This window comes from Bison bison, unplaced genomic scaffold, assembly GCF_000754665.1.
Source record: "Bison bison bison isolate TAMUID 2011002044 unplaced genomic scaffold, Bison_UMD1.0 scf7180017864271, whole genome shotgun sequence".
Taxonomy (NCBI): Eukaryota; Metazoa; Chordata; class Mammalia; order Artiodactyla; family Bovidae; genus Bison; species Bison bison.
Genome location: NW_011494843.1, coordinates 2,972,941 through 2,985,532, shown reverse-complemented (window position 1 = coordinate 2,985,532; position 12,592 = coordinate 2,972,941). Strand labels below are relative to the sequence as shown.

At 34.3% G+C, this 12,592-nt stretch overlaps 1 protein-coding gene across 1 annotated transcript in view; it reads left to right on the top strand.

Annotated features, from left to right (window-relative positions):
• The window catches only part of LRRC7 (leucine rich repeat containing 7), a 386,330-nt gene that overhangs the window by 90,997 nt on the left and 282,741 nt on the right, over window positions 1–12,592 (top strand). The window contains exon 4 of the mRNA XM_010848760.1: window positions 8,853–8,942. Within this exon, the coding sequence (XP_010847062.1) occupies window positions 8,853–8,942 (90 nt within the window). The remainder of the gene's footprint in view (window positions 1–8,852; window positions 8,943–12,592) is intronic.

The following is a 12,592-nucleotide window of genomic DNA, read 5'->3' as shown; positions in this document are numbered from 1 at the left end:
TTTGTTGGCAAAGTAATGTCTCTGCTTTTGAATATGCTATCTAGGTTGGTCATAACTTTACTTCCAAGGAATAAGCATCTTTTAATTTCATGGCTGCAGTCACCATCTGCAGTGATTTTGGAGCCCAGAAAAATAAAGTCTGACACTGTTTCCACTGTTTCCCCATCTATTTCCCATGAAGTGATGGGACCAGATGCCATGATCTTCGTTTTCTGAATGTTGAGCTTTAAGCCAACTTTTTCACTCTCCACTTTCACTTTCATCAAGAGGCTCTTTAGTTCTTTTTCACTTTCTGCCATAAGGGTGGTGTCATCTGGATATCTGAGGTTATTGATATTTCTCCCAGCAATCTTGATTCCAGCTTGTGTTTCTTCCAGCCCAGCATTTCTCATGATGTACTCTGCATAGAAGTTAAATAAACAGGGTGACAATATACAACCTTGATGTACTCCTTTTCGTATTTGGAACCAGTCTGTTGTTCCATGTCCAGTTCTAACTGCTGCTTCCTGACCTGCATACAAATTTCTCAAAAGGCAGGTCAGATGGTCTCGTATTCCCATCTCTTGAAGAATTTCCCACAGTTTATTGTGATCCACACAGTCAAAGGCTTTGGCATAGTCAATAAAGCAGAAATAGATGTTTTGCTGGAACTCTCTTGCTTTTTCGATGATCCAGAGCATGTTGGCAATTTGATCTCTGGTTCCTCTGCCTTTTCTAAAACCAGCTTGAACATCAGGAAGTTCACAGTACATATTGCTGAAGCCTGGCTTGGAGAATTTTGAGCATTACTTTACTAGCATGTGAGATGAGTGCAACTGTGCGGTAGTTTGAGGATTCTTTGGCATTGCCTTTCTTTGGGATTGGAATGAAAACTGCCCTTTCCAGTCCTGTGGCCACTGCTGAGTTTTCCATATTTGCTGGCATATTGAGTGCAGCACTTTCACAGCATCATCTTTCAGGATTTGGAATAGCTCAACTGGAATTCCATCACTACCACCAGCTTTGTTCGTAGTGATGCTTTCTAAGGCCCACTTGACTTCACATTCCAGGATGTCTGGCTCTAGGTCAGTGATCACACCATCGTGATTATCTGGGTCGTGAAGCTCTTTTTTGTACAGTTCTTCTGTGTATTCTTGCCACCTCTTCTAAATATCTTCTGCTTCTGTTAGGTCCATACCATTTCTGTCCTTTATCGAACCCATCTTTGCATGAAACGTTCCTTTGGTATCTCTGATTTTCTTGAAGAGATCTCTAGTCTTTCCCATTCTGTTGTTTTCCTCTATTTCTTTGCATTGATCGCTGAAGAAGGCTTTCTTATCTCCCCTTGCTATTCTTTGGAACTCTGCATTCAGATGTTTATATCTTTCCTTTTCTCCTTTGCTTTTCACTTTTCTTCTTTTCACAGCTATTTGTAAGGCCTCCCCAGACAGCCATTTTGCTTTTTTGCATTTCTTTTCCATGGGGATGGTCTCGATCCCTGTCTCCTGTACAATGTCATGAACCTCATTCCATAGTTCATGAGGCACTCTATCTATCAGATCTAGGCCCTTAAATCTATTTCTCACTTCCACTGTACAATCATAAGTGATTTGATTTAGGTCATACCTGAATGGTGTAGTAGTTTTCCCTACTTTCTTCAATTTCAGTCTGAATTTGGCAATAAGGAGTTCATGGTCTGAGCCACAGTCAGCTCCTGGTCTTGTTTTTGCTGACTGTATAGAGCTTCTCCATCTTTGGCTGCAAAGAATATAATCAATCCGATTTTGGTGTTGACCACCTGGTGATATCCATGTATAGAGTCTTCTCTTGTGTTGTTGGAAGAGGGTGTTTGTTATGACCAGTGCATTTTCTTGGCAAAACTCTATTAGTCTTTGCCCTGCTTCATTCCATATTCCAAGGCCAAATTTGCCTGTGACTCCAGGTGTTTCTTGACTTTCTACTTTTACATTCCAGTCCTCTATAATGAAAAGGACATCTTTTTTGGGTGTTAGTTCTAAAGGGTCTTGTAGGTCTTCATAGAACCATTCAACTTCAGCTTCTTCAGAGTTACTGGTTAGGGCATAGACTTGGATTACTGTGATATTGAATGGTTTGCCTTGGAAATGAAAAGAGATCATTCTGTCGTTTTTGAGATTGCATCCAAGTGCTGCATTTCGGACTCTTTTGTTGACCATGATGGCTACTCCATTTCTTCTGAGGGATTCCTGCCCGCAGTAGTAGGTATAATGGTCATCTGAGTCAAATTCACCCATTCCAGTCCATTTCAGTTCGCTGATTCCTAGCATGTCGACATTCACTCTTGCCATCTCTTGTTTGACCACTTCCAATTTGCCTTGATTCATGGACCTGACATTCCAGGTTCCTATGCAATATTGCTCTTTACAGCGTCGGACCTTGCTTCTATCACCAGTCACATCCACAGCTGGGTATTGTTTTTGCTTTGGCTCCATCCCTTCATTCTTTCTGGAGTTATTTCTCCACTGATCTCCAGTAGCATATTGGGCACCTACTGACCTGGGGAGTTTCTCTTTCAGTATCCTATCATTTTGCCTTTTCATACTGTTCGTGGGGTTCTCAAGGCAAGAATACTAAAGTGGTTTGCCATTCCCTTCTCCAGTGGACCACATTCTGTCAGATCTCTCCACCATGACCCTCCCATCTTGGGTTGCCCCATGGGCATGGCTTAGTTTCATTGACTTAGACAAGGCTGTGGTCCTAGAGTGATTAGATTGACTAGTTTTCTGTGAGTATGGATTCAGTGTGTTTGCCCTCTGATGCCCTCTTGCAACACCTACCATCTTACTTGGGTTTCTCTTACCTTGGGCGTGGGGTATCTCTTCACGACTGCTCCAGCAAAGCACAGCCATTGCTCCTTACCTACTATAATACCTATAGTGTTATTCAAATTACCAACTTTTCTTTGAATCATTTCTGGTAGTTTGTGTTTTTAGGAATATGTATATTTCATATGTTTTCAAACTTATTGGCATCTTATTTTCCATATTATTTTATTAGCCCTTTAATTCTACAAGTTCTCTAGTGATGCTCTCTGTTTTGTGTCTTTTTTCTTTTTTATTTGATCAGTTATACTAGAGATTTATTAATTTTCTCTATTAAAAATAGATTTGGGTTTCATTTTTCTTTCCTGCTTTCTGTTTGTTTTTTAGATACAAGAATTCTACATAGTAGTTAAGTCATGAAAACCCTAGAATATGAAAGTTACAGTTTTAAGTGTTGTATTACTAGGTTTAGTTTTAGATATGAACTCTATAGTATAATCTGAATGCCTTAACCAAGTCAGTGATGAAAATTATTACAGTAAAATTGAGAATAACAACTTCTCAAAAAGTTAAAGACCATCATTTATTGAGAACCTAGCATATCTCAGGCTTTTAGATACATTATTTCATTTTTGTCTTCACAGAAAATATGAAGTAGAAAAATATTATCTACATTCCTTTTTACATATGGAAATACACAAAGATTGTATAAATTCCTGGATTCCTTTTATTATATTTCACAAATCCTGGGGGAACAGTTTGATTTTGTTTTAAATTAAAAGATACATTTTGAAAAAATTGAACGTTCTTAATTCTCAACAATAAGAAAATTGCTAATAAATTATGGTATATCTACATGGATGTGAAGATTGTATACAGGGTGATTATATGTCTCTGCTCAGGTCTTCCCAGTTTATACGTCATGATGTGGCATGATTAATAATAGTTCCCTCTAAACTCTCAAAAATGTCCTAGTTTGACTGATAGATTATAGTCACTCTGATTTACAGCAAAATTGAAAGATAATTACAAAGAGAGAAATCATTATACAAGTTTGCAGTGATGTTAAAATAATTAATTGGAAATTAGATAAAAAATAAATGCATTAAATGAATATGATAGTTTAAATGTTCTCTGATAATGTTATACTAATTTTATAACGTTAAGGTTATAAATTAAAATGTTTAGATGCAAAATACCTTTCCAATTAGAGCAGAAGATTTTACATTGGCTTCTTAATCACAACTTATAGCTCCTAAAATTTTAATTTGGTTTAATGTTCTAATGGAGGTCAAATGCCTGTAATATGTTTTCATTAAACTTCTAAAGTAAACACATTTAGAAAAGAAAAATGTTGAAACAAGGATGTCTGCAGCCAATCTTAATTTGTCTATTCCAACAATAAATTTAGCACTAATAAAAGCCTTTAAACTAGTATTCTAGTTAATATTCAAAAATTAGAATAAAAACAATAAAAACAAACGTAATACGATCACTCCTATTTACTGAGTCTTTAATATGGAGCAGATAATCATTTAACTCTTTGGAGCAACTCTGAAAGATGATATTAGTTTGATCATTTTACAAAAAAAAAAGGAAACTGAGTCTTACAAACATCACATAATTTGTAGAAGTCACAGAGATGAATAATTGAAAGAACTGTGGTTCAGACTTAGATCTTCTAACATCAATGTCCACGTGCTCAAGCAATAAATACTTTGGGTGTCTGATTCTCGTATCATTTATTTATTATAATTTGATTATGCTACTTTTAATTTAAGCCATTAATAAAATGAAAACGTTTCCTTAGAGAAATTATTTATCTGTATATATATTTTTTAAATGCTTTGAATTTTAAAATAAATCTGTCAACTCTGGAAAGCCACCAGTTACTCTGCTGCTGCTGCTAAGTCGCTTCAGTCATGTCCGACTCTGTGCGACCCCATAGATGGCAGCCCACCAGGCTCTGTCATCCCTGGAATTCTCCAGGCAAGAACACTGGAGTGGGTTGCCATTGCCTTCTCCATTGTGTGAAAGTGAAAAGTGAAAGTGAAGTCGCTCAGTCGTGTCCGACTCGTAGGGACCCCATAGACTGCAGCCTACCAGGCTCCTCCATCCATGGGATTTTCTAGGCAAGAGTACTAGGAACATGAAATTATTTCATTAGAGTTCACTTACTTAGTGTAAACTGTTGGATTTCATTGAATATCTTGGAGGAGGATAAAGACAGCCCGTGGTTTTCATCTTGTTTAACCTAACTTGCTAAAGAAGATCTTCTTCCTCACAGGTTCTTGTGTGTTCCTCCAGAAATGGTGATATTGACAAGTGAAACCATTAAAACTACAAAACCATACCATAAAGTTAATAATAAATAAAGTTGAATATTTTTTAGCAGATCTACTGACTATATATTTTTCAAATAATATGTTTTCAAAGTACAATATTAGGTCATTGAGGAGATTAAAAAAATTCCTTCTCCTCAAAGAATGTGTAATTTAGCAAAGGAATAAAAAATTCTTAACACTTGTATAAACATAATTGTCATAGCATTTTGCTAAATCTATGAATGTAATGCTGTGGAGAAGGTGAGGAAAAGGCATTAATTTTGAATCTCAGTGCAGAGTGACCATTCAACAAATTCTTGTTTAAGTAAATTGAAATTTAAAAATGTGCATGCTATTAAACAAGACATACTGTATAAATATACCCCTTAATTCTGCATTTTTAAAAAAGAAAGATTTGATATAAAATATCAGCACATCTGTTTATAAGCAGACTGAAAAAACTGTCTTACATTCCATTCTGGTTTTTTCATATAACTTAGTTTTGGCAATCCAGTCTTGCAGTTGGAATCTGCCCAATGTAGTCAGTTCTTAAATCCTTAGAGAAGTGTTCTATGTAACAGCCAGATTTTCCTGTATCATAAACTTTCTCAGAGAGGTACCATAAAGAAATATATTTTCCATCTAAAGAAGTAGTATGAAGTAATATCATTTAACACATACATGGGTAGAATAATAGACTAATTTAAACTGGATGGTTCAAGCTGTCCTTATAACTAAAAAATTAGTATTTTAAAAGTATTTTTATTTATGATGTTAATATAAATTTTTAGATCAAAGATTTTAGCATTCTTCTCATTTTACACATATTAATCTTCTTTTTTGAGAAATCATAAATGATTTCTTTTCTTGAATGAATATAAGAACCAAAAGAACATCAAAGTAAAATAGTAGTTAAATTGAATTGTAATCTGTTGAACATCTGTGCCATATTCATGAAAACTATTAAACTACCAGGATATGAGCTCTAAAGTAGTTAAGGAAGAAAAACAGAGAGAAAAATAAAGATCTCCAGTAGATTCTTTTTTACTTGTATAAGATAAAGTGTATACCTATGAGTCAAGCATTAAATATCCTCTAAAACCTGTCCCCTACTGATACTCTCAAATATTAACTACCAATACTCTTATTCATAAAATATTCTCTCTAGAACCCATGTTCTCTTTGTAACTCATCTCAGGTGAATTTTTACCTCTTCATTGTAGCTCTCACTTTCCCCGACCTCCTTTTCCCCTCTTCTCTGCTTTTATTAATCCTACCTCCCTTTGGAAGCAAATTTATGGAAGCATCCTCTAAGAAGTCGTATACAAACAATCCAGCTCCAAAATACAAAGTGAAGCAAGATGTTTGTAGCAAAAACAATCCATATAAGATCAGTGTCTTAAGAGTGTATAAACAATTTCTACTGAATCAATATAAAAATATTAATTGTGTTTAGTTTGGCTTTCTCAGAATAAAAGTTTAGAAAAGAATTTAAGCAATATATTTAAAAAATGATGTCAGTTCAGTTCAGTTCAGTCGCTCAGTCGTGTCCGACTTTTTGTGACCCCATGAATCGCAGCACGCCAGGCCTCCCTGTCCATCACCAACTCCCGGAGTTCACTCAGACTCACGTCCATCGAGTCAGTGATGCCATCCAGCCATCTCATCCTCTGTTGTCCCCTTCTCCTCCTGCCCCCAATCCCTCCCAGCATCAGTCTTTTCCAATGAGTCAACTCTTCGCATGAGGTGGCCAAAATACTGGAGTTTCAGCTTTAGCATCATTCCTTCCAAAGAAATCCCAGGGCTCATCTCCTTCAGAATGGACTGGTTGGAATCTCCTCTCAAGAGTCCTGAAAATGATATCAGGAAATATCAATTAAGGATATGTTATCAAGCTATTTACTAGTATGGACACTGGACCTTAAGCTTTCTGGGGAACTCTGGGAAAGAGTTTAAACACACATCACAGATTTGGGTGAGAGAGCTGAGGTATTTATACTCCTGCTAGTCATTAGCTGAGAGCTTTTCATAAGGATATTAATCTCTTCTAACCAGCAATATAACTTAAGTAATCTCTTGTACACCAGGATATATGTTCAAAAATAAATAGAATATATAATAGAAATACAAACAAAAACTAGAAACAACTGTAATGTTCAATTAGATTAAGAATGATTAATAAATTGTGATATATTCGTACAATGGAATACCATGGTATGGTGATCAGTCATCTACATCAAAATGAATGAATTTCACTTAACTAATGAATTATTTAATGATTTGAATTATTATAAGTCCCATAAAAATATTCATAGTATTATTTGATTTAGATAATATTAAAAAAACCAAACCACATGACTTTTTTCAGGGATTTAAATAGGTGTAAAACTCCTTAAAAAACAGAAAAGTAACCATCATTTAGGAATTTGTGGAGCAAATACAAAGATGTAGTCAGGGAGGGACAGCCAGAGGGTTTTAAAGATACTGGTTCTATTTGTTAAATTATATTGTGAGTACGCATATACTCTTTTATATACATAAAACATTTCATAACAAAAGATTAGTCAGAGGAAGAGAAACCATGGAATGAAACTCAGATCTAGTGCTGCAGGAGTAGGAAGAGTAGGGGAAGTGGTAGACTAGAAGCCCAGAAGGAGAGGACAATCAGTGATGACAACTGTTGCTGGGCAGTGTGGATTATGAAATAAAATGAAGTTAATGAAATTGGGATTTAGAGGTCATCAGAGGCTTTGGCGAGTGCAGTTTCAGTAATAGAGTTGGAATAGATGCCAGAAAACAATGGCTTGAGAGTAGTAAAAAGTAGGCAGTAGAGGCAGCTTTTTAAATAATTTTGTCAGTAAAAACAAGGAAGGTCATAGGTTATAATTTGAGGAGAAGGCATATTTGGACACTGTTTAAAAATATTCTGTGAAAGAGCATAGTCTTGTCTAAAGTGTAGAAAAGGGCATTAAAATGTTTAATAGAAATTAAATTAATAAAAAGTCAATGTCCTTTTAAGAAAAATCCTTGAGTTAAATCATTTTGGTAAAAATGATTTAAGCATTTCAAATAATTACTTTATCTCACTGATAAGATTTTTCCCAAAGGATATTTTCTCAACTTTTAAATGACTCTTAAAGTCTTTAGAATGCTGTTTATTACTTTAATGTTCTTGTTCATTTTTAGTGTGCATGAATCAGGTCAGTTTGAATTATAATGCACGTATCTGTTGGGCCTGCATTAAGGAAATTATCAATTAAGGGACAAAACACTCTTTCCCTTCTCACATTGGGCACCTTTAGCCATCAGTGTTACAAACTGCACACAACTTCTAATGATTAAGTGAAAGAGTAGATAACCTTGCCTGACTATGCATATGAATTTTCTATTGAGAAGACTCATAAATTTGGAATTATAAAAGATAGCATACATCTTGAAATTTCCATAAAAATATCTCACTGGTGTGTATAAGGCCAGGGTAACAGTAAGAAATGATGCTGCTGACTTTGGCGGTGACATAAATCTCAGCATAGGAGAGCAGTGTGGAGGGGTGAATGCCATTTATTTTAATAACAGGCAAAATTTTCAAGCTGTAACAACATGCTCAATAAATTCTTCCATTACTGTGATACCAAAGGAGAGTTGAAAAATGTATTACACTTCTATTTTTTCTCCTTAGAGGTATATATTTTTGTTCTGTTTCTATGGCAACATCTACGCAATGACTAAACCTTTAACTCCTTTCTAGACTCCCTGATGGCTTCACGCAGCTTCTAAATCTGACCCAGCTCTACCTGAATGATGCCTTTCTTGAATTTCTTCCAGCCAATTTTGGAAGGTAAGAATAAGAACTTTAAATGATACAATTTTAGCTCACTTTAGGTAAGTACTTAACCACCATCAGTAGGTGAGGCTTCGAAAGTGACCCCTGTAATTAAAGATACCCTCACTTTTATCCAATAAATGAGACCATGCCAATTAATGAAATATTTTGAAAAAAATAAAGTAAAATTAGGTCTTTACATGTCATTAATAATCAGATTTCAGATGAGTTAAAGAGTTAAATATTAAAAAAAATATCAGAAACATATGTAAATTTTTGACACGGGTTAGATAATATTTTTATAGCATTAAAAAAATGGATATATTTGAATACATACATGCCTTTAAAATAAAATAATATTAGAAAATATTTTAAATATTAAGGTAATAAATAGGAAAATATTTCTACCATATATGGAAGGCAAATTAGATCCTTAACTTATAAAGAATTCTTTCAAAGGAGTATAAAGTTAAGATCTCATTAGAAAAACTGGGTAAATAACATGTGCAAGTTCATAATAACACAGTTATTATGTGTTATATATAAATTTATATATAAATATAAATTCATAACACAGTTCATAATAAGTGTACAAGTTGAAAACACAAAAAATGTTTATCATTATAAATAATAAAATAATACAAATTAATATGTGAATAAAGGGCCTTTGTGCTGTAAGCATATCACAGAAACTATAAAACTGTTTAGAGTGTGAGGAAAAAGATAACTTCACACTGCTGATGAAATTTCAGAATGTCATGTACTCTGTGAAGGGCAGTGTGCTTTAAAAGATTTGAAAATATTTATAACCACTGCCTTTGTAATACATTTCTAGAAATGTATCATCATATATCACACTAGGATTTATAGACAAAAATGTTTATCGTTATTTACAATATGAAAAATATGGAAGCACACATCCATCTAGGAGATTGCTTGAATATATTATGGTACATCCATATGACAATGTAGCGATTTATAATCTTGACTAGAGACATATCTTTTAATTCCTATGATGTTATGTTTAAAGCTTATCATAACTATATACTGTGTTTCCCATATGAATATGAATATGCAAGAAATAAAAGAATTTCCTTGGAAGGGAAATTATGGAAGGTTTTTATTTTCATCTTAAATTCTTGATATTTTCTAGGTGTTCTAGAGTGAACGTTTTTCATCTTTATTGAGATATAATTGATATATAGCACTGTATGAACTTAAGGTATACAACATAATAATGACAAATTTATCACAAAATGATGAGCACATTAAATTTAACCTCCATTACTTTATATAATTATGAAAAAAACATTTCCTTGTGATGAAAATTTTTAGAATTTACTCTTAGTTACTTTGAGATATATTGGACACTATATAGCAGTATTAGCTATAGTAATCATGCTATGCATTACATCTCCAGTACTTATTTATTTTGTAAGCATAAAGTTGTGTCTTTTGACCACAATCAACCATTTCCCCTTCCCCTACCTCCACCTCTGATAACCACAAATCTGACCTCTTTTCTATAGTTATTTTTTTCTTCTTAGATTTCATATGTGAGATCATAGAGTATTTGTCTTTCCCTGTCCAACTTATTTCACTTAGCATAATGCCCTTAAGGTCCGTTCATGTCATTACAAATGGCAGTATATTCTTCTTTTTATGACTGGTAATATTCCATCACACACACACACAAGTTTTCTGTATCCATTCATGTGTCAATGGAAACTTTGTTTCCATATCAAGGCTATTTTAAATATAAAAGATATATCTTAAAAGTTAAGATATTTTAAGTTTTTTGTTAACTGCCTTTTTCTAAGTGATCATCTCAAATTGTTCAAATAACTGACTGTACCTTAATCTCCACCTCTGGGCAGAAGTTAATACATGACATTAAGAAGAACTCAGTGAAATAATGACATCCTTTAACAGGTAGCAGCCTCTATTTGCACACAGAAATCACCTCAAAAGTTTTTTCCAAATTCTCTTACTTTTGTGGATCATGATTTCATAATACCTACGAATACCATACACTCAGACAGTTCTGAAAATTCACAGATATTCACAATAGCATATGCCTAGTTTCTAAATGAATTAATAATTCATCATTTGTTCATATAAAGTAGATTTTCCTTCTGGTACTGGCCCAAACCACAAGTATACTTTTGGTTTATTAAGTCATAAAATGTTTAGTTATCTCCCTAAAATACATTGTTTGCTTTAGCATTTTGTTAGTTCTCTTGACTAGTCCTAATATAAGAGAAGAAATCTGGGCAAATATATAACGTAATACCCAAACCACTTCGAATTTGATTTCAATTTATGTAAATTATCTGCCCCAAAATGCTCTATTTTATTATTGTAATCTAAAAAGCTTTTGAAACTTCAGCTGGATAATTTGACAAAGAATGTTTAATATACTTTATAAAACCTAAGATTTAGTACCCCTAAAGGCCAAACTAAGTCATAAAATGTTATTACTCTAGTACAGACACTAAGATTTGAGATATATACATGTTTAAGAAAAGTCTTTTACTAGTGATATCCCATGCTCTGAAGAACTGAGACAATTTGTTTCAAATACAGATTAAGAGTTTATAAGATTAAAGTTAAATTGGAAACTTGATAGAACTCAAAACAAAAAGGAAAGGGGAAGAGAACTAGTTGAATACCTAAAAGCACAGTAAATATGGGACATTGTAGGTGAAATAGTTCAAATAGTGAAATATTCCCACAACACTGAGAATTTGGATAAGTCATTTAATATTTGTCCTAAAATAACCACAACTGAGTAAATTGTAAAGCTCGCTTGTAGACATTAGTAGGCTTCACTCGTGGTTCAGCTGGTTAAGAATCCACCTGCAATGCAGGACACCCTGGTTAGATTCCTAGGTTGAAAAGATCCCCTGGAGGAGGGCATAGCAACCCTCTCCAGTATTTTTTCCTGAAGAATACCCATGGACAGAGGAGCCTGGTGGGCTAGAGACCACGGGGTCGCAAAGAGTCGGACACGACTGAGCGACTAAGCACAGCACAACATAGACATTAGTAACAACACTGTCCCAGATTGCAAACATTAACAAGTAGTTAAGTGTGAAATGCATTCCTAATCACCCAAGTATTTTGCAAGCATCAGAAAATGTAAGCACCTCTCATCCACTTCACTTGATTTTCCCAACTCTAGTACCATCATAAGACAGATGATACAACAGGATTTTAAATGTGCATCTATTTGAAATGTTCACATCTCAGGCTCAGAGTCAATTAAATATGGTATATTATGCTATATATATGACACTTTTCCCAGTTTTTAATTAAAGGTAATAGTAATTGTCATGGTCTTTGCACAGGTTGAAAAGAATTTCCAGATACAAGGCAGAATGACAGTAGAATAGAGTTTATTACAGCAGGAGATGCTGTTAGAACAGAGAGCTGGCTCCCGGGACAGCCAACTCCTTTCATGGTTTAGTAGCCAATTTTTATAGTCTCAAGACAAAGAAAATTCTTGCTGGAAAACTTGCATTAGGTGATTGGTTAGGGTGCTATAGGGTGAGTTCGAAGGTGGATATTTTTACCTAATATGGGGTCAAGGAGTTAGCCAGTTTAGATCAGTGGGGCTCATAGCAACAGTCAGTGTCTGGAACTAGAGCTCAGTCAGTTCTGCA